Source organism: Eretmochelys imbricata, chromosome 6, assembly GCF_965152235.1.
Source record: "Eretmochelys imbricata isolate rEreImb1 chromosome 6, rEreImb1.hap1, whole genome shotgun sequence".
In the NCBI taxonomy this organism is placed as follows: Eukaryota; Metazoa; Chordata; order Testudines; family Cheloniidae; genus Eretmochelys; species Eretmochelys imbricata.
The window spans coordinates 40,670,601-40,697,080 of record NC_135577.1 but is presented as its reverse complement, the minus strand read 5'-3'; the positions used below and the strand labels follow the sequence as shown (position 1 = coordinate 40,697,080).

The 26,480-nt window shown below is 40.5% G+C and overlaps 1 protein-coding gene across 4 annotated transcripts in view; it reads left to right on the top strand.

The window, feature by feature from the left end:
* Positions 1-26,480, top strand: part of HIPK3 (homeodomain interacting protein kinase 3) — a 154,811-nt gene that overhangs the window by 20,949 nt on the left and 107,382 nt on the right. For 3 of the 4 annotated variants that reach the window (XM_077818450.1, XM_077818451.1, XM_077818452.1), the window contains one exon: positions 18,561-19,662. The exons of the other annotated variant lie outside the window; for it this stretch is intronic. In XM_077818450.1, coding sequence (XP_077674576.1) covers positions 18,563-19,662 — 1,100 coding nt within the window. In that variant the 5' untranslated portion in view covers positions 18,561-18,562. The remainder of the gene's footprint in view (positions 1-18,560; positions 19,663-26,480) is intronic. 4 annotated transcript variants of the gene reach the window in all.

Genomic DNA, 26,480 nt, shown 5'->3' with positions numbered 1-26,480 from the left:
CCCCCCTTTACCTTAATTCTTATAGGGAAATTGGATTCGCTTAACATCGTTTCGCTTGAAGTCACATTTTTCAGGAACATAACTACAACGTTAAGCAAGGAGTTACTGTACTTTGGTAACAAAAATCAAACTCAAACTCAAGTCAAAAAGTTGATGGTAATAGCCTCAAATGGCTGGAGCATGGCTGCTCGTTAGCAATCTGGGAGTCCGGCCACAGATGATCACTCAGACCTAGGGCATTGCCGTCGGGAATCCCTCTTCCTACTGGCATGTCTTTTTGGTAGATAGAACATTAGAGGCATAGAGTTTGAGGAGATATATGAAATCATTTTAGTGTCTCAAAAGAAGACTGTCAGACTTAGTTTGGGTGGGAGAAGCTTGTGTTTTGGTGCAAAAAGGTTTGTGTGGATTTTTTTGAATACCACATGCACAGAAACTGCTTAACTACCACCTTCACTCTTCTAAGATAAACATGACATTTTCTTAATAGACAGTTAGTAGCTATTTCAGTCTCTCATGAATGCATCAAAAGTATACCAGATTATCTGCAGTCCCTTGTAACATGCTTTGTGTAGGGCTTGACGCATTAAACATTTTTTAAAAAATCCCCACAGATATTGTACGACACAATACTTTTTGAGCCAGTTTGAGAGATTAAGTTTTGTACATCTCGATTTTTTTCTAGAGGCACTGTTTTGAGTCCCCAGAGTGGTGAACTTCAGGCTGTAATGACTGGTCCACCTTGCACTATTGTCCACAAGGTTAAGATGATGCTGCAGACTTGTTTTGAAGGGCTGGCTTCTCCAACTGAGCTGTTTGACACTAGACTGAAGGGGAAGTGGAAAGAGTGAGTTTGTGTCCCCTTGATACTCCTGGGCTGGTTTCCAGTTGCAATTTATAGCAGCTCATGTTGCTCAGAATTGTGCTGAGTGCCAGTGGATCCTAGAAACCAGCATGACTGTAGAGATTTGACAAGCATTTGGGGTTCCCTAGAAAAATTCTCTGTGTTGGGATGCAGTATGTGTGTAGCTATATCAGCTCTAGACTAATCAAAGATTCCCCTGTGTTAGGGGAGTTCTCCACTGGCTGGATCTTTGCCCTAATATGCCAGAAAATGTTGCCCTTCATTTCTTCCAAAGTTGGCAATAAACTTGCATCGTAGTAAGCTAATTACCATGCCATTGTTTTTTTTCCCCCACCAGCATGCCTGTGTTGGCAAATTGCTTTTCCACAAGCTTGATGTGACAAGGTTTATAGGTTTTTATCTGGAGTGTATTAGAGCCCTTAGATTGTCGTCCTCCCTGCTCTCTTTCACTTCAAGCCAATGCAGTAGTTTCCGCTATTAATGAGCGAACCTTGTCTAAGTGACTACCTGTCTCTGTCTCTCACTGTTACAGTTTGACAGGTCTGTAGCTTGAATGTCATGTCAAGGCTCATCCCATTTGGGGCAGAGCAGCTTGAGTGGCTAATCAGGACTGTTTCTATCCAGGAGATTAGCAAAGCAGCTTCATGATTGTTTCTGTACATGTTTATAAAGCATTATTGCTTAGATTAGTAATCCAAGCAAGAATCCAGGTTTGATATCAGTATTACAGAACATATTCTACCTTGAGGGATGCTCAAATTCTTCCAACACCAAACACCTTTTAGATGTATCTAAAGGCAGAGCAGGGATGTGGGTGGTGGGTTCATGTTGAGAAGTGGTATAGTAGGGAAATGGAGCTGAGTTATATGAGAGAGCATGTGGAAATGAAGTTTGAAGTGAGGGTGCACTGAGGACCTACACTGAGAGAAGCAGAGAGGAGCTCTGTTCTTATGAACCTGAGGTGGTTCACTAAAGATCTCTGCTGGTGTGATGAACTGGAATGGAGTTCTGCTTCAACTGGAGGCTTCCCCTAGCCCGTACGTGTATACCTTCAACATTCTCTCCCATCCACTCATCAGGTCCCCAGGTTTACTGTACATGGCTTCTCATCCTATCTGCTTTGACTCCCTATGGCGTTTCTGGGGATTGGGCAGCTGTGGTCTTGGTGGGTGGGGTTACTGTGGGTGTGGAAGATAGGGACAGAAAGTGGGGATGTATGGAGGCAGGGATCCATCCATGCTCCTCCCCCTTACAGCTCTGGAAGAGGTATTCATCCTCTTCACATGTAGTCCACAGGTTGTTCACCAGTGGTAAAAAGTGTCTGGTGACAAGAGGAGAGGAGATACATTAGGGGAGTCTAAAGTCTTCATAGCCATCTGTGGCTCCTAGCTTCTCATGTGGAGAAGTCTTTCACGCACCAGTGCTTTATGCTGAGGCACTTTGTTCCCAGTGCTACTGCCTGAGTTTGCTAAGGAGCCAAGGCAGCAGTACTGATTTGTCTGTGTAAAGATACTGATTTGTCAGTGCATAAGAGACAGAGATCCCGTTCTACACCAGCTTTGTCTCATTCCCAGCCTAGGGCCCCCACATCCTTCAGACTCCCCCTCCTATCCCAGTATGGCTCAACAAGTTATGTGCAGAGCACAGCTGGTGAGCTAGCAAGACATAGAGTGTTGAATCTGAGCAGGTCTGTGAGCACATCTTAGTGAAACCCAGGTTATCCTGAATGAGGAGGACAACTTTTGTGCTTAATTTCAAAACTTCGACAGTCTGTCACACCAGCCACGTTGATGTCCTGCGATACCTTGAATGAACTTTATTGAATTGTTGAACCCTACTGAAGTAGGGTTAGTACCTTTGTGGTATATTGTATCAAATGCAACCGTGTATATGTTATTGTGGCATTGTTTGTAGAAAAGTGGAATGCTAATGTACTACTTCCGTTATCATCCCCTTGAAGCCACCCCACTGGAGAGGCAAGCATATAGTATTTCAGACTGGTTTCAGAGTAGCAGCCGTGTTGGTCTGTATTCACAAAAAGAAAAGGAGTAGTTCCGGCACCTTAGGGACTAACCAATTTATTTGAGCATAAGTTTTCGTGAGCTACAGCTCACTTCATCGGATGCATTCAGTGGAAAATACAGTGGGGAGATTTATATACACAGAGAACATGAAACAATGGGTGTTACCATACACACTGTAACAAGAGTGATCACTTAAGGTGAGCTATTACCAGTAGGAGAGCGGGGCGGGTGGGGGAACCTTTTGTAGTGATAATCAAGGTAGGCCATTTCCAGCAGTTGACAAGAACGTCTGAGGAACAGTGGGGGGTGAGGGGCAGAATAAACAAGGGGAAATGACCCATCCAATCCCAGTCTCTATTCAAGCCTAAGTTAATTGTATCCAGTTTGCAAATTAAATTCCAATTCAGCAGTCTCTCGTTGGAGTCTGGTTTTGCAGTTTTTTTGTTGAAGAATTGCCACTTTTAGGTCTCTGATCAAGTGACCAAAGAGATTGAAGTGTTCTCCAACTGGTTTTTGAATGTTATAATTCTTGACATCTGATTTGTGTCCATTTATTCTTTTACGTAGAGAGTGTCCAGTTTGACCAATGTACACAGCAAAGGGGCATTGCTGGCACATATCACATTGGTAGATGTGCAGGTGAATGAGCCTCTGATAGTGTGGCTGATGTGATTAAGTCCTATGATGGTGTCCCCTGAATAGATATGTGGACTCAGTTGGCAACGGGCTTTGTTGCAAGGATAGGTTCCTGGGTTAGTGGTTCTGTTGTGTGGTGTGTGGTTGCTGGTGAGTATTTCTTCAGGTTGGAGGGCTGTCTGTAAGCAAGGACTGGCCTGTCTCCCAAGATCTGTGAGAGCAATGGGTCATCCTTCAGGATAGGTTGTAGATCCTTGATGATGCGTTGGAGAGGTTTTAGTTGGGGGCTGAAGGTGATGGCTAGTGGCGTTCTATTACTTTCTTTGTTGGGCCCGTCCTGTAGTAGGTGACTTCTGGGTACTCTTCTGGCTCTGTCAATCTGTTTCTTCACAGTATTGTAGGTATTGTGGGTATTGTAGTTGTAAGAATGCTTGATAGAGATCTTGTAGGTGTTTGTCTCTGTCTGAGGGGTTGGAGCAAATGCGGTTGTATCGTAGAGCTTGGCTATAGACAATGGATCGTGTGGTGTGGTCTGGATGAAAGCTGGAGGCATGAAGGTAGGAATAGCGGTCAGTAGGTTTCTGGTATAAGGTGGTGTTTAAGTGACCATTGCTTATTAGCACTGTAGTGTCCAGGAAGTGGATCTCTTGTGTGGACTGGTCCAGGCTGAGGTTGATGGTGGGATGGAAATTGTTGAAATCATGGTGGAATTCCTCAAGGGCTTCTTTTCCATGGGTCCAGATGATGAAGATGTCATCACTGTAGCGTAACTAGAGTAGGGGCATTAGGGGACGAGAGCTGAGGAGGCATTGTTCTAAGTCAGCCATACAAATGTTGGCATACTGTGGGGCCATGCGGGTACACATAGCAGTGCCGCTGATTTGAAGGTATACATTGTCCCCAAATGTGAAATAGTTATGGGTGAGGACAAAGTTCAGTCACCAGGTTTGCCGTGACATTATCGGGGATACTGTTCCTGATGGCTTGTAGTGCATCTTTGTGTGGAATGTTGGTGTAGAGGGCTTCTGCATCCATAGTGGCCGTGATGTTGTTATCAGGAAGATCACCGATGGATTGTAGTTTCCTCAGGAAGTCAGTGGTGTCTCGAAGATAGCTGGGAGTGCTGGTAGCGTCGGGCCTGAGGAGGGAGTCTACATAGCCAGACAATCCTGCTGTTAGGGTGGCAATGCATGAGATGATGGGGGGGTCCAGGATTTCAGCCCCCCACTGAAACCTCTCCAACGCATCATCAAGGATCTACAACCTATCCTGAAGGACGACCCATTGCTCTCACAGATCTTGGGAGACAGGCCAGTCCTTGCTTACAGACAGCCCTCCAACCTGAAGAAATACTCACCAGCAACCACACACCACACAACAGAACCACTAACCCAGGAACCTATCCTTGCAACAAAGCCCGTTGCCAACTGAGTCCACATATCTATTCAGGGGACACCATCATAGGACTTAATCACATCAGCCACACTATCAGAGGCTCATTCACCTGCACATCTACCAATGTGATATGTGCCAGCAATGCCCCTTTGCTGTGTACATTGGTCAAACTGGACACTCTCTACGTAAAAGAATAAATGGACACAAATCAGATGTCAAGAATTATAACATTCAAAAACCAGTTGGAGAACACTTCAATCTCTTTGGTCACTTGATCAGAGACCTAAAAGTGGCAATTCTTCAACAAAAAAACTGCAAAACCAGACTCCAACGAGAGACTGCTGAATTGGAATTTAATTTGCAAACTGGATACAATTAACTTAGGCTTGAATAGAGACTGGGATTGGATGGGTCATTTCCCCTTGTTTATTCTGCCCCTCACCCCCCACTGTTCCTCAGACGTTCTTGTCAACTGCTGGAAATGGCCTACCTTGATTATCACTACAAAAGGTTCCCCCACCCGCCCCGCTCTCCTACTGGTAATAGCTCACCTTAAGTGATCACTCTTGTTACAGTGTGTATGGTAACACCCATTGTTTCATGTTCTCTGTGTATATAAATCTCCCCACTGTATTTTCCACTGAATGCATCCGATGAAGTGAGCTGTAGCTCACGAAAACTTATGCTCAAATAAATTGGTTAGTCCCTAAGGTGCCGGAACTACTCCTTTTCTTTTTGTGAATACAGACCAACACGGCTGCTACTCTGAAACCAGTCTGAAATACTATATGCTTGCCTCTCCAGTGGGGTGGCTTCAAGGGGATGATAACGGAAGTAGTACATTAGCATTCCACTTTTCTACAAACAATGCCACAATAACATATACACGGTTGCATTTGATACAATATACCACAAAGGTACTAACCCTACTTCAGTAGGGTTCAACAATTCAATAAAGTTCATTCAAGGTATCGCAGGACATCAACGTGGCTGGTGTGACAGACTGTCGAAGTTTTGAAATTAAGCACAAAAGTTGTCCTCCTCATTCAGGATAACCTGGGTTTCACTAAGATGTGCTCACAGACCTGCTCAGATTCAACACTCTATGTCTTGCTAGCTCACCAGCTGTGCTCTGCACGTAACTTGTTGAGCCATACTGGGATAGGAGGGGGAGTCTGAAGGATGTGGGGGCCCTAGGCTGGGAATGAGACAAAGCTGGTGTAGAACGGGATCTCTGTCTCTTATGCACTGACAAATCAGTATCTTTACACAGACAAATCAGTACTGCTGCCTTGGCTCCTTAGCAAACTCAGGCAGTAGCACTGGGAACAAAGTGCCTCAGCATAAAGCACTGGTGCGTGAAAGACTTCTCCACATGAGAAGCTAGGAGCCACAGATGGCTATGAAGACTTTAGACTCCCCTAATGTATCTCCTCTCCTATTGTCACCTCTTGCCCCTTAGTCTCCAAGGTGCCACAAGTACTCCTTTTATTTCAAACTGGATTTTCCAGAGACCAAAAGACAAAGAAAAGGTTTTTAGATAAATAATCTGGTTTTAAACTGGCTGGTGGCTTTTTTCCTGATCCAGCAAATGGACAGGACCTCTGGTATCTGGAGGACCCCAATCCTTGTTCTGAGCTGGAGCTGTAATGAACTTGTGACTTCAAAGGAATCCACTTCAGTGGGTCATTGAAGGACTGTTCCTGCCAGAATCCATGTTAGAGTGGGGGTTAATTCTGGTAAGTTTATTAGCATGCGTGTAGGTTTTTATTGTTTTTAATATGTTTTCTCTCTCTTTTTTTCCCCTTAAGAATAAAGTAGGCTTGCATAGGGCATGCTGTGTGGTTTTACTTTTATAACTAGCAATTACACCTGTTAACTGCCTCTGAAGAGAAAGAAAGCAGGTGTCCTAAGGCAACCTGTCTATGCTGGGAAATACACAGTGAAAGCAGGGAACTGTGCAGCACAGAAATAACCTTGTCAGATGGGGGAGAGATGCATGTCTACACCCAAGAGAGGCAAGAGCTGAGGATCTGGAAGCCTGAGAGTGGATTCCCTTGCTTGGCCACCGACGTGAAATACAAGTGCAGTTGCCCTGAACTATGATGACTGGTTTGTGATATTACCGGTCTGGGTGAGAGAGAGAGAAGTTTCGAGTTTGTGGGGACTCCAGTTGTTTAGCTAGAGGAACCAAAGAAATATAAGGGAAACATTAAAAAAGGGAACTCCTTTAAAATATATAATTTGCAAAACTTAATAAATATTGTAGTAAAACTACCCAGAAAATTCTGTTGTTGTGGCAATTAGTGTGCTGAATTTGCAGACTAAATTAAATCTCTAAATTGTGATACAGGGATTTTAGATTTGCTCTATGGCAGTTGTCACTACTGAAACCTCCATAATTAGCTGAATACATAGAAATATATGTACATTCTCAGATGCTTAATGGGAGCCAGTTTTGGAGCTCTAGCTACTCCAGAAGGGATAAAATGAGAACTTAATGAAAAAATAAAGCTGTAGTATCACAAAGACATAGGCCCTGATTCAGCAAAACACTAAGTATGTGCTTAAATTGTAATGGGTAGTACACACGGCTCTCACTTTTTACTGGAATTCACACTAATACTCATGGGAGAATAGATTCTCTCCTAACATTTTAAAGAAATAAATTAACAAAGCAGCATCACCACCTAATTGGTGGATGATCAAAGCCAAAATATCCTGTCCATTTATGGTGGATTGCAAAACAAACACAGCTGTTACATAGAACACTTTTCTTGATTACCTCTGAGTGCTTATGGATCTAGGCTGGGGTGGGCAAACTTTTTGATCCAAGGGCCACATCTGGGTATGGAAATTGTATGGTGGCCCACGAATGCTCACAAAATTGGGGGTTAGGGTGCGGGAGGGGGTGAGGACACAGGAGTGGGGCAGGGGATGAGAGGTTTGGGGTACAGGAGGGTGCTCCGGGCTGGGACTGAGGGATTGGAGGGTGGGAGAGAGATCAGGGATGCAGGCTCTGAGTGGCACTTACCTTAAGCAGCTCCCAGAAGCAGAGGCATGTCCCCTCTCCCCACCAGAGGGGCAGCCAGGTGGCTCTGCATGCTGCCCTGTCTGTAGGTGTTGCCCCTGCAGCTCCCATTAGCTGCGGTTCCAGGCCAATGGGAGCTGCAGGGGTGGCACTTGGGGTGGGGGCAGTGTGTGGAGACCCCGGCTGCCCCTATGCTTAGGAGCTGGAGGGGGGACATGCCTCTGCTTCAGGGAGCCACGCAGAGCCATGGCTCGCGCAAAGCAGGGCAAGACCCTGACCCTGCTCCCTGGCTGGAGCTGGGCAAGCCCTGGACCCTGCTCCCTGGTGGGAGTTCAAAGGCGAGATGTGGCCCCCGGGCCATAGTTTGCTCACCCCTGATCTAGGCCTTGAATCAGCAAAGTATTTTAAGCATGTGCATATTCCTGTGTTCTCAAGAAGCTTGATGAATCAGTTTTATGGTGGTGACGGTGTTCTGTCTTCTGAGTATTTTCACAGTATGCTGTTGTGTTCCTTCCCTTGCTCAACACCACAAGGTTGGGCAAGGAAGGTTTCCTACAAGCGAAGAAAGTTTCATAGCCATGGTACACTTAAAACCTGTTGTGAAAGGACTGAGTAGCTTATATAAAATAAAGAATTTGTGTATTTTTATTAATATTTTACACTTCCTAAGTAATATATTGAAACACAAAGAGAATTTGATCAGTTTCACAATTTTGAATTTGTGTATTGTGATAGGATTACAGTATTGTATCAAACTGTAGCTTTCCAATATTAAGGTAGTTTAATTTTTACATGAATATATGGTTATTTTAATAGAATCCAACAATCAAATTGTAACTTTCTTATGTTCAGTTATAGTTGAAAAGAAGCAAATCTCTGCTTTTCACTTTTTTTTTCTTTTTGACACTTTCAGTAGAACTTCTGTGTGATTAGTATAACAACTGTAAACATTTTTTTAATGGAATTTAAAGGCTAAAAAAAAGATAGTAAACCTAAAAATTCAGAAGGTACCATGGTCATATTAAAAGTATAAATTTCTGATCTCTATCTAATACCGTGTTACATTGTAGGAGAGCCTCCTTTCAAATAAATGAACTGAGGTGGTAGGCTAACTCTTTTGAAGGAGAGCGGTTGGATTTTTTTGGTTAACTGTTGGTACAAAGTAGGGAAATGTGTAGGGGTTTAAAAGGATGGTTTACTTTTCTGTTCCACGTATTTGTATCTTTACTCACATCATTGTGTATTAGAAACAGTTGCTTGGTGATCCTTTAAAACAAATACACTGGACTAAAGGCTGTTACTACCTTGCTTCTGATAGTGTTGTATTACGTTCTTTTGTCCTGTATGAACTTTCATTTGTGTGACTGTGCTTTCTACTGGTAAAGGCACAGGTTTTGAGTGGACCGATTTTATTTAAGGTACCTGTTGAAATAAATTATAGAAAAGGGATGTTTTCCCATTTGCCAGTGGTACTGTAAAGGTCAGCAATTACAAATTGGCCTCCAATATGGATCTGTAGATTTAATAGGGGCAGCAATTTGCATACTCAGAACCTGCAAAAGCTGCATGGTCATGTGTGGCATTTTGTGGAGCACTTTAGAAAAATTGTCTCAAAATACCAACTTCAGCTTCGTCAAATATGTCTGGGGTGCTAAAAACCCTTATAAATTAAAGACTTGGAGATGATTTCTTGTTGCAGCTGTGTACTAGATAACAAGTAAGATACTACTGTCCCTTTTTAAGAACTAAGTATATTGTCAAGAGTGAAACTTCCTGATACATTGAAAATTCTGTATACAATTTTTAATATCTGAACAGTTGCAGTCCACTGTAATAATTATTAAAATAAGCATTTTCTTACAGTAAACACATGATGCTTTTCATAAATCAAAGCATAACTTTAGAGTTGCTGTCAATTTTACAATTCATAAAATAAAACATTGCTATTTCTCATTTCTGCTGGCTTCAGAAACGGAGTATGTATACAGTCAAAATGAATGATGCAAATAAGAATATGCCTGAACAAAAATGAGGAAGTTAGTTAAACAGAAATTAAAAGGTACAGTGCCAAAAGTGAAATCCCTGCAAGCTGCATGGAAACCTTTTTAAAGACATCATAATAGAAGCTCAATTTAAATGTATAACCCAAATTAAAAAACATAGAACACCAAAAAAGTTCCAACAATAAAGTAAAGTAAGGAGTTGGAGGCAAAAAGACATCCTTTAAAAAGTGGAAGTTAAATCCTAGTGAGGAAAATAGAAAGGAGCATAAACTCTGGCAAGTTAAATATAAAAATATAATTAGGAAGGCCAAAAAAGAATTTGAAGAACAGCTAGCCAAAGACTCAAAGTAACAACAACAATTTTTTTTAAGTATATCAGAAGCAGGAAGCCTGCCAAACAAACCAGTGGGGCCATTGGATGATTGAAATGCTAAAGGAGCACTCAGAGAGGACAAGGCTATTGCAGAGAAACTAAATAAATTATTTGCATTGGTCTTCACAGCTGAGGATGTGAGGGAGATTTCCAAACTCGACCCGTTCTTTTTGGGTGACAAATTTGAGGAACTGACCCAGAATGAGGTGTCATTAGAGGATATTTTGGAACACAGATACATTAAACAGTAATAAGTGACAAGGACCAGATGGTATTCACCCAAGAGTTCTGAAGGAACTCAAATGTGAAATTACAGAACTACTAAGTGTGGCATGTAACCTATCATTTAAATCCACTTCTGTTCCAGATGACTGGAGGATAGCTAATGTGATGCCAATTTTTAAAAAAGGTTCCAGTGCCTATCCCAGCAATTACAGGCCAAAAAGCCTAACTTCATTTGAAACATTCAAAGAACAGAATTATCAGACACCTAGATGAACATGATTTATTGGGGAAGAGTCAACTTGTTTTTTGTAAAGGGAAATCATGTCTCACCAATCCACTAGAATTCTTTGAGGGGGTCAACAAGCACATGAACAAGGGTGATCCAGGGGCTACAGTGTACTTACGTTTTCAGAAAGTCTTTGACACGGTCCATCACCAAAGACTTTTAAGCAAAGAAAGCTGTTGATGGATAAAAGGGTAGGTCCACTCATGGATCAGTATCTTGTTAAAAGATAGGACACAAAGGGTAGGAATAAATGGTCAGTTTTCAGAATGGAGAGAGATAAATAGTGGTATCTGCCAACGGTCTGTACCGGGACGAGTATTGTTCAACATATCCATAAATGGGAAACAAAATGGCAGATGAAATGCAAAGTAATGCATATTGGAAAAACATAATCCCAACTCTACATATAAAATAATGGAATCTAAATTAGCTGTTACCACTCAAAAAGAGATCTTAGAGTCATTGTGGATAGTTCTCTGAAATCATCTGTTCAATGTGCAGCAGCAGTCAAAAAAGCTAACAGAATGTTGGGACTCATTAGGAAAGGGATAGATAATAGGACAGAAAATATAATATTGCCTTTATATAAATGTATGGTATCCCACATCCTGAATACTGAGTGCAGACCTGGTCTCAAAAAATATATATTGGAATTAGAAAAGGGCAACAAAAATGATTAGGACTATGGAACAGCTTCTGTATGAGGCGAGATTAATAAGACTGGGACTTTTCAGCTTGGAAAAGAGATGACCAACGGGTGATATGATAGAGGTCTATACAATCTTGACTGGTGTGGAGAAAGTAGATAAGGAAGCGTTGTTTACTCCTTCTCATAACACAAGAACTAGGGGTTACCAAATGAAATGAATAGGCAGCAGGTTTAAAACAAAAGGAAGTATTTCTTCACACAACGCACAATCAATCTGTAGAACTCTTTGCCAGAGGATGTTGTGAAGGCCAAGACTATTTTATAACCTTTTATAACAGGGTTCAAAAAAGAATTAATGTTCATTGAGGATAGGTCCATCAATGGCTATTAGCCTGGATGGGCAGGGATGCAAAACCATGCTCTGAAGTGTCCCTAGCCTCTCTTTTTCAGATGCTGGCAATGGGCGCCAGGATGGATCACTTGATCATTACCTGTTCTGTTCATTGCCTCTGAAGCATCTGAAGTATACTGTCAGAAGACAGTATACAGGGCTAGATGGACCATTGGTCTGACCCAGTATGGCCATTCTTACGAACTTTCAGTGTACCACTTCAGAAGAATGAGTTACTCTTGTTTCACCTTGATAGATATGTATCACAGTCCATTGTATCCAATGATGGTATGACAACAGTTTGTGTCTTCTCTTGTGGATGTCTAAACCAATCTGTGAGGAGCAAGGTTGTGAACGGATCTTATGTAGGAATGTGTAGGCTCTCGCTGAAGACTTGGCATTATGCTCTGCCCTTTTATCAATCAGTTTTTCATGCCTGTCTTTCAATAAAGGTTGTAAACTTTTTGAGGCAGTAGCTGTCCACTCAGGTCTGTCTTTTTGCTCTGTTTTAGAAATGATCAATATTTATGCCTCATGAGTTAAGATTTGGCTTATGAGTGTCTTTGAAGCGTTTACATTGCATGCCCTTACTGCGCTTTCTGAGTTTCAGTGCACCATAGAGGACTTTTTTCAGGAGTCTGTAATCATCCATTCTGATAAAGTGACCTGTCCATCGAAGCTGAGCTTTGGTAATCATTGCCTTGATGCTGGTTGTATTTTCTCTTTTAAGGATATTAACATTTATCACTTTATCTTGCTAGTGGACCTTCAGAATAGAGCAAAGACAGTACAAGTAGTTGATATGTCTAAAGGTAAACTGCCCATGTTTCACACTCATGTGAAAGGGATGATTTCACTACTACATTGTATATCACTTCTGTTGACAGTTTGATAGCATGCTGGTTGAGTATCCTTTGGCAAAGTCTTCCCAAAGCCTGGCTTGCCTTTCATATTTATTTCTTCATCCAGGTAACCATCACTTCAGATGGTACTGCCAAGGTGTGTAAAGTTACTGATGTTCTTTAGTTTCGTTGATGGGGCTGTATGGATGAGGGCTTCAGTTTTTTTCAGGCTACTGGTGAGTCCAAACTGTTTAGTTGCCTCTCAGAATCTGTGAAGGATAATCTGAAGGTCACTTGACTAAGTAGAGCACAATCATTTACAAAAAGGGCTTCACATAGGAGTTCCTCAAGGGCTTTTACCTTTACAGTAAGATAGATGTGATCTCTGCCAACAGATTGTTGTGCCTGCTAGAATTATTGTGTCTCCTGTAAGGCTTTTTGCCTTACACTTCTTTTTTCTGCACACTGCAGTCAGTTTTGAATCCTGCTATTAATATTTACCTTCTTTCTAATCCAATTTTAATTCTTCACAAGCAGGGCTGAGCATAAGGGACAAAAATTGTTAATGCGAACTGCCTTTGCAATTGATCATATCCAGGTCACTTTGTGGTGTTAATTAGGAAGCTGTTGTTTATCCTGGAGGTGAAAAAATGGAGACATTGGGGTCCTTGTCTGATGTAGGAAATAGTGGTATGTTGCCAGAGCAATGAAGGAGTGGAAGAAAGCAATTTTTGCTCTCTCATGAGTTCTCGTCACTATAGTCATGAGTTTAGGAATAGGAACACTAATAATCCAGAATTTTTAGTTTTAAAATCAGAACCTAAATTAGAATCTTCTTTCTCCCTTGATTAGTAGCCATATAGTGTGATCATATAGTGTGTACAACTCCTGATTTAAAAAAGAAACAATCACTTCAGCGATCCCAGACTATGGGGATTTATTTGACTATAAAATGAGCTTTTTGGAGTAGAGCAGGCACATATACAGTACTTCTACAATTATATACTGAGCACAGTCTTCTCAAAGGGGGAAGATATTTTGTCAGCTTCTTGGAGGCCATCTCCCATCAAGTGAAGTAAAGTGAGAGATGTGACTAAATATTAGGGCTGTTGCATGATTAAACAATAATAGAATACCATTTAATTATTTTTTATATTTTCAAATATATTGATTTCAATTATAACACACAATACAAAGTGTACAGTGCTCACTTAATATTCATTTTTGGTTACAAATATTTGCACTTTAAAAAACAGAAGAAATAGTATTTTTCAATTCACCTAATGCAAGTACTGTAGTGCAATCTCTTTATCATGAAATTTGAACTTACAAATGTAGAATTATGTACAAAAAAAACTGCATTCAAAAATAAAAAAATGTAAAACTTTAAAGCCTACAAGTCTACTCAATCCTATTTCTTGTTCAGCCATTTGATAAGACCGATAACTTTGTTTACATTAGCAGGAGATAATGCTTCCTACTTCTTGTTCACAATGTCACCTGAAAGTGAGAACAGTTGTTCTCATGGCACTGTTGTAGCCGGCGTTGCAAGATATTTACATGCCGGATGCGCTGAAGATTCATATGTCCCTTCATGCTTCAACCTCCATTCCAGAGGACATGCATCCATGCTGATGACAGGTTCTGCTCGATAACAGTCCAAAAGCAGTGCAGACTGACGAATGTTCATTTTCATCATCCGAGTCAGATGCCACCAACAGAAAGTTGTTTTTCTTTTTGGATGGTTCAAGTTCTGTAGTTTCTGCATTGGAGTGTTGCTCTTTTAAGACTTCACAGGTGTTCCACACCTCGTCCCTCTCACATTTTGGAAGGCAGTTCAGATTTTTAAACCTTCGGTGGAGCGCTGTAGCTATGTTTAGAAATCTCAGATTGGTTCTTTCTTTGCGTTTCGTCAAATCTGCAGCGACAGTGTACTTTAAATGAACAACATGTGCTGAGTCATCATCTGAGACTACTGTAACATGAAATACATGGCAGAATGCGGATAAAACACTGAGCAGGAGACGTACAGTTCTCTCCCAAGGGAGTTCAGTCACAAATTTAATTAACACATTATTTTTTAATGAGTGTCATCAGCATGGAAGCATATCCTCTGGAATGGTGGCTGAAGCATGAAGGGGCATAAGAATGTTTATCGTATCTGGCACATAAATATCTTGCAATGCCGGCTACAAAGGTCGCATGCGAAAGCCTGTTCTCACTTTCAGGTGACATTGTAAATAAGAAGTAGGCAGCATTATCTCCTGTAAATGTAAACAAACTTGTTTGTCTTAGTGATTGGCTGAACGAGAAGTAGGACTGAGTGGACTTGTAGGCTCTAAAGTTTCGTATTTTGTTTAGTTTTTGAGTGCAGTTATGTACCCCTTTCAGGAGACTAATTTGTCTTGCATACGACAAGTTTCACCTCACTTACCCGCTAGCTTACAAAATCAGACATAAAAATACAAAAGAGTCACAGCACACTATTACTGAAAAATTACTTACTTTTCTCAATTTTCCTATATAATTATAAAATAAATCACAACACCGAGGTTGAGAAAACTGATACAGTATATAGAGCATTATAAACAAGTCATTGTCTATATGGAATTGTAGTTTGTACTGACTTTGCTAGTGCTTTTCATGTAGCCTATTGTAAACCTAGGCAAATATCTAGATGAATTGATGTACCCCCTGGAAGACCTCAGACTCCTGAAAGGGATATAGTGTTCTGGAACGGTTGAGAACGACTGTTGTACAGCACCAAACACACTACTGACATACACAGTAATAAATTAATTTGTAAGCTATCTGGGGAAGAGGTTGTCTCTTAATACATGTTTCAGTACATTGCTTAGGCAAAATGGAGTCCTGATCTTGAATGGGGCCTCTCAGCAGGACTGTAATACAAAAACAATGATGGTTTTGATCTGATATGCTGAAACTGGTAGAAATTCATGTTTTATTTGACCATAGGATTCTGGCATATCAATACACAAATTCTGAAGTTATGGTCTAGTTGAGAACCTGGTGGAGAACCACTGCTGTACAAGATAAAATATATACAGTCTGTGCCCTGATGAGTTTGTACAATGCAAACCTGGAGTGGATGAGATGCTGGAAAACCCTAAAGAGGGAGTGGCTAGGAGTTCTGGTTGACTCACTATTTGCAAGTATCATTGAAGTGAGTCTTTAGGAGGGAATTGAATGGAGAGGCTGGTGGCTTGATGGACTTTGGGACAGGATGGATTGATTTAAATTATCGGTTTTAATCATGATTTAAATCAGCAAGCAAGAAGCATTGATTCAAATAATCAATTTTAATTTTGTTTTGCATTTGTACTTTTTAGGTAGTTTCCTAAAGAGAGGTTGATTTCGCATTGGTTGGTAACCATTAAAACATGTTAATCTGAAATTAAATACAATTGTTACACTAAATCTGTTGCTTTCCTTTGCTATCTAGGAGGATACACTAGATCTGTTCACATTTGTTTAAGCAGTTCTATCACTTACTTTACATTGATTCAGATTCTTAATTTTTACATTTTTTTTATTGTTAGCAAACAGTGAATGATGCATTTTATTTACTAGATTTATTTTTACTTGTGATTTGTATCCAGCTCTATTTCCATGGAAATTAGAATTCAGTTAAAAATGTACAAAACCAGCATTTCAGTTTTTTTTATTAGTTACATAAAACTACCTTAACTATGCCAGAGATACAAGGAAAAAAGTGTATCGAAACAAGTTTTGCATTTAAAACAGATTTATTATACAAAGGTAGTACTCTCTGTAGTTAGCGAATTAAACTGATTGCTTCAGGTCATCATGTTCAAGATATTAGAATAGTAGATCTCATTGTCTCACACTTAGTTTTTGTTCACATATTGGAAAACTAAAATAAGATTTCCTGGTTTTTTTCAACTTCTAATCAGTTTCTCAACTTTGAATGAACTAATCATTGAATTGAATTAGTTGAATAAACTCAAATGAAGGAAATAGTCCCTCTGCACCTGCACAGTGTAAAGCTGGTGTAGCACTTCAGCAAATTCTGCTTCTGTGTGCTTAGACCTTGACTTCCATCAGTTGACTTTCTTTATAACTTTTGCAGCAAATGTGTACTGCTTAATATTTAAATTTAATTTAAATTTAATAATTTATAGTAAGTTTAAACCTGAACACATAGGTTGTCATACTTTAAAATTTAATTTTAAATAGGTTTATTTTTGAAAGAAAAGACACAGAATTTAAATTTTAAAAATGTTATTTAAAACCCCACATTTATTTGTATCCACCCTGTTGTGGAAGAAACAGACGAATAAGGCATTGAGGCTGGTATTCTTTACAGAGGAGAGGGTATGGAGTTCCGGAATGTAATAAGAGATGAAACTAGAGATAGGGACTAGGATGGTATTATTTAGGGCCTTGAAAACAGAACAGATTTAACTTGATGCAGCGTATATGTAAAATCAGATCTTTTTCTCGTTATACAGTACCTTTGTGCCTGTGTAAAGCTACCTCCCATAGAATTTCTCAGGAATGTTGGCTTATAAAGTACATTTAAATGTTTTACATGCCTCTCTATTTTTAGGGTACATGTAAATAGATAGTACTGTAAGATAAAATATACAATTTATCTACACAACAAATATCTGGGATTTTCTGTTTGCTATACAATAACATTTTTGTGTACCATTCAGAAGTACAGTAAGCATCTAACATTTTGTAATAGGGTTAGATGGTAAATTTATGAATGATATGTTGGTTTGGGAATATTTAATTTGCGTGTGTATGTGTGTGTATATATATTTTATATATCTCAGCCCTTGGCACAAAACCCATGTTTCTTACTAGACACATCAAAATAAGATACCATTTACAGCAAATTGCGCAGCTCTTCATAATAGCATTCTCCTCTTGTGTGCTCTGATAGCAGTGATGTTAGCTGATGCTCATCCCTCTTTCATATATGCTTTTATCATAGTGAAATGGTAGCAATGTTGGCATTTTAAATTAACCTGTTTCTGAGTTAATACTTCAGGATATTAGGATATGCTCACACCCAGGGCTATTGTTGCAGGGTATCCGTAGACACAGACGGACATCACTGCATCAGGTTGTTCTCTGCTCATAACTTGAAGGTTATCTTCACAGCCCTGAGAGCTAGAAGGTTCTTTTAATTAAAGCTTAGCTTCTGGAGCGAAAGAAAGTTAGCTTCTCCTTCCCAAAAAAGGATGGCGTTACTGAGCTGCTGCAAACCATCCCAGCACCACCCTATACAACCAGTCCAAAATGTACAATAGCCACAACTCTAAACTCCTGAAATTTTAATGGTCCAATTTCATACATTGGAGGAGAATGGAGGCAGTGTGACTTGGCAAGGCTAAACCTTAATGGCGCTGCCATCCCATACACTGGTGAACAGGGCTGAGCTTCATGGGACAGGAGCTGTTGCTGCTGGGTATATGCGAGGCAGGCTCACTCTCCAACCTTGTTCCAGACTGGATTGGGATTACGGTTGCAGTGCCAGGGCAGAGCATGCCGCTACACGTGGTCAGTGTCCCTGCAGAGGGGTGAAGAGGAGCAGCAGAGGAGGAGAGGATGCTGGCCTATGATGAATTTGGACTCTGGGTGGGTTGCCAAAAAAGACAAAATGGAGTTGGTGGGTCACCTTGGTTTAAAAAAAATTGGGAACCACTGACTTGGGTAATTTAAATATCAAACCATTTAACGGCAAACTGAAGTGGGTAATTTGAGTGTTCTAATTTCTCAGGGGAAGAAATTGCTACAAATTTTAAATTGTGCTTTGTTCTCCCCTCCCCCCCAACTTCCTTCTTCAGGTATGGCCTCACAAGTCTTGGTCTATCCACCATATGTTTATCAAACCCAGTCAAGTGCCTTTTGTAGTGTGAAGAAACTCAAAGTAGAGCCAAGCAGTTGTGTGTACCACGAAAAAATCTACCCACGGATCTATGTGAATGGTAAAAACTTTGGAATTGCTCGTTCTCCCAACAGGGTTAGTACTTACTTTCAGACTAAGAACCCATCTGACAGACCTCGAGGACAGAACTTTTTGTTGCAGACAAGTGCTGTTGCTTTAAAAAATACTGTAGGTGCTACAAATGTGTTAGCAGTGCAGACGCAACAACTTCAAGTTGAGGCACCTCAGACTGGTACACAGGGAACCAGGTTAGATTTACTGGATGGATCCCAGCGATGTGGATTGAAGCGTAAGAGTGAAGAGTTGAATAATCAAAGTAGCGCAATGCAGATAGTTGATGAACTGTCTATATTACCTGCAATGTTGCAAGCAAATATGGGAAACCCGGTGACGGTTGTGACAACTACTGCAACTTCAAAACAGAGTGGTACCAGTGGAGATGGAGATTATCAGTTAGTACAGCATGAGGTGTTGTGCTCTGTGAAAAATACTTATGAGGTCCTGGATTTCCTTGGGCGAGGGACCTTTGGACAAGTAGTAAAATGTTGGACAAGAGGGACAAATGAGATTGTCGCAATCAAAATTTTGAAGAATCATCCTTCTTATGCACGTCAAGGACAAATAGAAGTGAGCATATTAGCAAGACTAAGTACTGAAAATGCGGATGAGTTTAATTTTGTGAGAGCTTATGAATGCTTTCAGCATCGTAACCATACTTGCTTGGTGTTTGAGATGTTGGAACAGAATTTATATGACTTTCTGAAGCAAAACAAATTCAGCCCTCTACAGCTAAAAGTAATACGGCCAATTCTGCAACAAGTGGCCACTGCACTGAAAAAACTAAAAAGTCTTGGTTTAATCCATGCTGACCTCAAACCGGAGAACATTATGTTGGTGGATCCTGTCCGGCAGCCATACCGGGTTAAAGTAATAGACTTTGGGTCTGCCAGCCACGTGTCAAAGACTGTTTGTTCAACTTATTTACAGTCTCGGTATTACAGGTAGGTGCTTATTCTATTTTTTTGCTTTGTTTTTTCTTTTTAATGAAAATTAAAATTCTCCTCCATGAAAAATAACACCAAAGGGTTTTGAAGCTACAGTTTTTCAGACAGTAAATAGTAATTTGATTCAAATTGACCATGTATTCATTTCCTTAATTCTAAAATAAAATAGTTGATCATGATTTTAGATACAATTTGCTGACTTGAAGAGTATTTACTGCACTGGCTGTAGGTTTGCTCTTTACATTACTACCTACAATGAGTTCCCTCCAGAATTATGTTTTGAATGCTGCATTCTCTCCTAATGCACCATGAAAATACCTCTAATTTGTCAAGCAGACTTTCTAAAAGAGAGCTTTTTTTTTTTTAAACTTCATGGTATATATTTTTTGTTAGATTGAAAGCCATTAAAACAGAAGTCCTATGTATCAATTACATGCAACTTCCTATGCAGAGTTCCTTTTTCCTTGTCTCACCTAATATACAAATTTCTCTCTTTAAGCAGCTGGAAATAATGTGGCATTTGTAGTGGTATCTTCTATAGAAGAGATTATATATATACTTTCTTTATAGTTTTTCTACCATGTATGTACACTTATGCTAGATGCTATGTGCCCTCAACTCCAATCGGTTTCAGTGAACTTCAGGGACTGGTGAAGTGAATCCTGTACTTATGGCTCGTAAAGGTCCCAGCGCCTGGCCTCCAGCCTGAACCTGAACATCTACACTGCTATTTTACAGCCGTACAATCTGTGCCCTGTGAACCCAAGTCAGCTGACATCGGCCAGCCGCAGGTGTTTTATTGAAGCACAGACATACCCAAAATCTTCTCAATGAGGATCCTACAACAAAGAGAGGCTCATGCACAGCTGCTGTTCTGCTTTAGCAGTTCCACTTCTGCCTCCCAGTTCCCCCATTGCTTAATCTCTGACCCAAGTTAAGCACTAAAAAAACCCACAAATGTATACACACACAGCTTTATTGGGAAGCAGTTAAGAGTTGCTACACACACAATGTGCCTGACACAAACTCATAAAAGAGAGGAAATGAAAAATTAAGTGACCTAAGCATGCACATTATTGTTCCCCAATTGGAACAGGATTGGAAGAGGGTAAAGGTGCCAGTCACCTGTAACTTCCTGCCAGGAGTGCCAGTCCCCTGGTGGCATGACTGGGGCTCAAGCTGTTAACGTTTAGATTTCTAGCATAGCTAAGACCACAATTCAATAGGTATTGTCTGATCCTGCAAGGTGTTGAATAGCTCCCTACGTAGAGATTTTACTACCTCTGATGTTGGCTAGAAAATTATCATTTTGGTTATTGATGTATTATTTTTTGTGCTTTGAAAAGTGATGGACCCAGAATGGATGACCCTACTGAAACTTGCATAGGTATACTACTACTATGTCATTTTTCTGCTTCTGATTCAGATTGTACACCAGGCACTGATCGTTGTATCGCATTATTGTATTGACGCAATTATTCTGCTCCCTATTAAACATTTTAGTCTTGTATTTATTCTTTGTGGTTACATCAGCCAATTGACAGTCAGTGTTTTTATAATTTTTGTGGACCCATTGAAATTTACTCACTGTGTTCTCACCATAGGGAGAATGTGGACTATGGAAAGTTCTTATCAGAATAGCATTTTTTTCTAGCTTCCTTTGAATATGAAAAAATTACAGAATGTAAAACAAGGAAAGGTAAGACTGTCATAAATGTTTATTTTCATGGCATAGAATTTGGACACATTCATCAAGTGGAGCAGGTCTGTATGCTGGAAAACCAACATGTAATCTATTATCCAAGGTATAATTTAGATATTAGTTCCGTTGTATCGCACTGTACCTTGCATGTATAGTGCTTGTTGAATACATACATTTAAAAAGTATTTCTGTGTGTGAAAAAGATAATATCTCTAAATTAAGAGTGCTCAAATTTTGTAGGTGCATGATTTTTGTGTGCCTACAGTGTCATGTTGCTTTAAGAATTTCTCGCAGAGAGAAGGCGTTAACCTCATATCAAAGGATTGATGGACAGATGCATGTAGGTGCACATGCTAAGAAAGTATAAAATTTCAATTGTTGTAATTTAATTATAAGGTGCCTTGTAAATAGTCTAGTAGAGGATTACAAGATTATAAATCTCTGGGAAGTAAATAATATCAAGTTATGTTTAAAAACATTTTTAAAAATAATTTTTTATTCAGAGATAATAAGTGTGAATTAGGTTACTGATCTTGCAGCCTTCACGCTGCTGATACAGGTCCACCCACATGGAGCAGCTTGGAGGATTGGGGTCAAAATGATTTATATGATATCTATACTGTATTGTATCTCATAACTATATCTATATTTGAAATATATTGAGAATTGGACTTAATTTATTTTTTGCGTGGGAGGGGGGACCCCCAAACCTGTTAATGCGGATACTATTCTAAAACTCTTGTGTTAATCCTCCAACCGGAAACCTAACCTTTGGAAAGAGACTTGAAATTTATTACTTGGAATTTTCTGTCTGTTTCTAGTAACTGCAGTTTCATTTCAGCAAGTTGGGTTGCATTGCGGGTGCATAGCACCGTAGACATTGAGCAATTCAAATTCCTTTTGGGTAGCTTGGCATGCTGTCTGACTAAGGGCATTGCTGTCTAAAGCTAATAGCACTGCTATAACCCTTAATGCTATACAAGCACTTAGATAATGTTACTAATGTTAGATGATAATGGCTTGATCTTGTAAGTTGCTGAGCACCCTCAACTGCCACTGACTTGAATGGCAACCAAGTGTGCTCATCACCTCACAGAACTGAGCTCGAATAAAGAATTTGGAGCGGAAAACAGCAAGGAAGTAGAGGGGAGAGGCATGCTGTTCAGAGATTACATAGCATAAGAGAGCACATAAACAGGGAGGGGGTGGGGGGAATAGAGACACAATTTATTTCACAATAAACAGTGCCTCTTGCCATCCAGGCCAAGATCTGCATCTTTAAAAAATAAATAAATGAATAGTGTGGCCTTCTCTAAAAGTTAGACCTTTATTTTCTTCATCAAATTTATAGCACTGTTGAATTTACATAGAAAAACATAATATATTCAATTTTAATAGAGATGTAATTGGTTTAGATAGAGATCAGCTCTCTTTTTATAAGAGGTTCTATTTAATGAAATGTCCATCAAGAGTAATTTGAAAATAGAGATTTTGTTTAATAGGTTAATCCCTCTTCTCTCCTCACATTCTCATTCTCATTCGCTGTTTACTGTGATCATGCTGATTATACATTGGTGCAAAGCCTTCGTCACTTGCTAATCCTTTCATTTGCTGTTGTGAGTTGTATGTTTAATTCTCACTGGGGAGAATTTTATCATACAGCTGCCCAACAGGGCAAGCAGGGTAAGAGAGATTCTGGATTCAACCCAGATATTTTTCTCACAAACATATTTTACCAAGAAAATACCTGTACAAATATTAGTGTAGTGAGAGTGGTTTTTTTAAGTATATTTTGAACTATAGATGCAGTCTGTACTGTAAGAGCTTTAGGATATAAATGTAGGAACAGACTTGCCCCACTTTCTCAGCAAAGCACACACAATCTTGATTGATAGTTATTTTTGAAAATAGGACTTAAGATCCCAAGTCACTTAGACATTTGTGAAAACTTTGCCCATATACTATTTTTAAAGTTGTATGGTTTTGGAATTAGTATTATTAATAACGATGATAAGAATACAGGTTATTACCATGACACCAATTCATCTACACCCCTTCATTAAATCTAAAGTCTGAATATTTGTATAATTGTTCTTAACATATCTAAAAGCTTAAGCAATAAGCAGTTTTTACACCCATACAGTAAGAAACATTTATAAACCTTAGATTAGAATACTCACAAAAGGATCATTCCCAGGGATAATCCCCTCACCCTGGCTAGCTCCAGTATAGTCAGGTAGGATCTGCTAAATACCCCCCTCCTCCCCCGAGAGCTTGGTTCTTTTATACAATGCAACAAATAAATGATGTCTCATTGACTGTTATCCTAGCTAACAGTCTGGAGTTGACCCCCTCCTTAAGCCTGGAGAAGACAAGATTTTTACAACTGTGCCTCTTTCTCCAAGCAAACATTGGTATGTTGGGGGTCACTACTGATTCCACACACCACATTCCAAGCTTAGCATCCTTCCCAAAACTTTGGTTGTTAGATGCCACATTTCTCCTAGTTCTTGAGCATATTATTTTCAAGGCCTTGTTACATTTTGCTAACCACCTACATATTATATAAGCTACAAAGCACGTATATTTTCTTAGCCAAGCTAAACTAATTAATCCTTTATATACCTTTTTAATCCTACATGTGTGCTTTACCGATGAAAGTGGGGCTAATCTGTTTCTCCATTTTGCCCATGTGCTAGCAACTGTGCCTGCTTGAATTCTTTAGTTTGCTTGCTCAGCCTTTTAGAAGCAACAGTGCAACCAATGTAGGGATTTACGCCACTGCTTTGAGTAGGTGCAGGCACACATTATGTATGTTCCCAGCACACCAAAGCCGTAAAACTTTGCCTAGTGGTACTGATAGGAGTGGTGCCCTTAGCTCCTCCCATAGCTATTTAAGGGTGGTGCCATCCCAGTCACCTTCAGTTTCTTCTCCCCCACCCCAGTGCTTGAGTTGGAGCATTTTTGTGGTATTTTACTTCACAGTTCTCTGTCATTATTTTCTATGCTTTTGTGTATAAAGTTAAATTAGTAGTAGTAGGATTAGCTTAGTAAAATTTAGCCTCTTCTGATGCCTTGACCAGGTTTAATACATTGCCGTTTGTGTGGCGTGGCTGTTCCTGTTCGTGACCTCCATACTTGATGTATGTTTGTGCCCTGGGGAAGGGCATGTTAAAGAAAGGTGTTCCATCAATAATTCGCTCAAGAAGAGGATACAGGTGGCCAGAGACTTGAGCTTGATTCAGCACTTTCTCGAGTAGGCCATGAGGCCTGTATTCTCACCAGAGACATCCACTGATTGTCAGGCCCCCCAGAGAGTGTCTGAACCAGCATGGGCTGTTGTTTAACCAGATTTGGATTCCTCTCCCAGGAGGGAGAGAGATCATTCTCCTTCCTCTGGTTCTCCTAGGAAAAGGACTCATAAAACAGACTGGGGCCATTCCGGAGCTAGGAGAGATTCCTTCCCTTCTAAGGGGAGTGCGGTTCCTCCAGTACACGAGATAAAGCAGGACTGTCTACCTGCTCTCCTGTCCTGAAGCGAGAGCAATTGGACTCCCATACCATTGAGTTCTGCACCATTCATGGGGCATTGGTTGAATCTGGTACCAGTGAAGTCAGTGTCATCACCGATCGTTTCCACCCAGTGGACTTGCTTTGCCTGTCTTTCATGACTCTTCATTAATTCAGGATCATTTAGCTGTGGTGACCTCTTCATCAATGTCCTTGGCCCTGTTGGGCCTGATTGCGCACCTGCTGCTGTTCTTGGCAGTCTTCTGCACTACTTCCAATTCAGGGTGAAGAGTTGAGGTCGCCATCCTCTTCCATATTGAGTGGTTTATTGCTTGGAGGTATTAGCTTCAGTGCTGACAACAATTCTTGTGCACACTACATCTATGGGACCAGTGCCAGTTTGGACTTCAGTACTGACGTCTGCTCTCGTACAGTGTGTGATTGCAAGACCCCTATAAGTACTGAAATTGCTGATTTCTTTATCTTTGTTAGTAGTGATGCTGCCTGCTTATCTGGGCTTCAGATAAGGCAGGATGTTTATTGGTCCCTCTGGGGGTGGCTTCTCCATTGCCTGAGGACTGTTTGGAAGGTTCGTCAGGGTCAGGCTCAGAGGCATCTTTGTCCTCTTCCCTCTTTGTCCTCTTCCCTTTGCAATACTGCTCTCGAAAGTCATTGAGATTTTCTGGGGATCACCATCAGTATTGAGTTTGGCACCACTTGCATTATAGGGTCTTGGCCCAGCTCCTACTGGCCACCAGTGCTGTACCTCTACCCACAGCGGCCTCCTTGGAACCCCAGGGATATTGTGTAGTCAGTAATATCCTGATGCTTGGTTCAATCCAGGACAAGGTCACCTATTCTGATAGCATCCCCTCCTCAATCTCTGGTACTGCAGCCACAGACTGGGGTTGCTCCTGCTCCTGCTCCTGCTGATTGTTGTTACAGACGCCACAGGAGATTCCATTGGCTCCAATTCCTTCCTCTTCATCACCAGACAATTCTGGGGAGCCAAATTCCTCCTCTCCTGTACATGAGGATTTTAAATTGTAACACGGCCTCTGGAGGCACATGGCTTCAAACTTGGGAATTCAGGTTGAATTTGTTCAGAACACCCATAAGTTGCTGGGTATTCTTCAGTCCTCTGCTCCAGGAAGAGTGGCTTTCCTCATAAATGAAACTGTCGTGGAACCTGCAAAAAGTTTATGGCACACCCTGGCATCCTTACCACCCACAGCGAAGTATATGGATGACAGATATATACCTATGCAGTGTTTTGAGTACTTCTTCTTGCATCTGGTGCCTAACTCTCTTGTTGTAATGTCAGGTAATGAGAGGTTAAAATGGGAAATACAAGTCCACTCCAAAAGACAAAGATTCTAAAAGACTGGACGTGTTGGAAAGCAAACTTTATTCTACCTCATCCTTACAAATGTGCGTTGCCAATCAGCAAGTGCTTTCACCAAAGCACTTTATAAATTGTGAGGCTATGGCAACGTTTACAGATAAGTTCAGGCTCTTTGGGCTTCTGGGGCCATAGAGAAAGGTCCCGTGTGGCATCAGGGAAACGGATTTTACTCATGGTACTTCGTCATCTCCATATTCC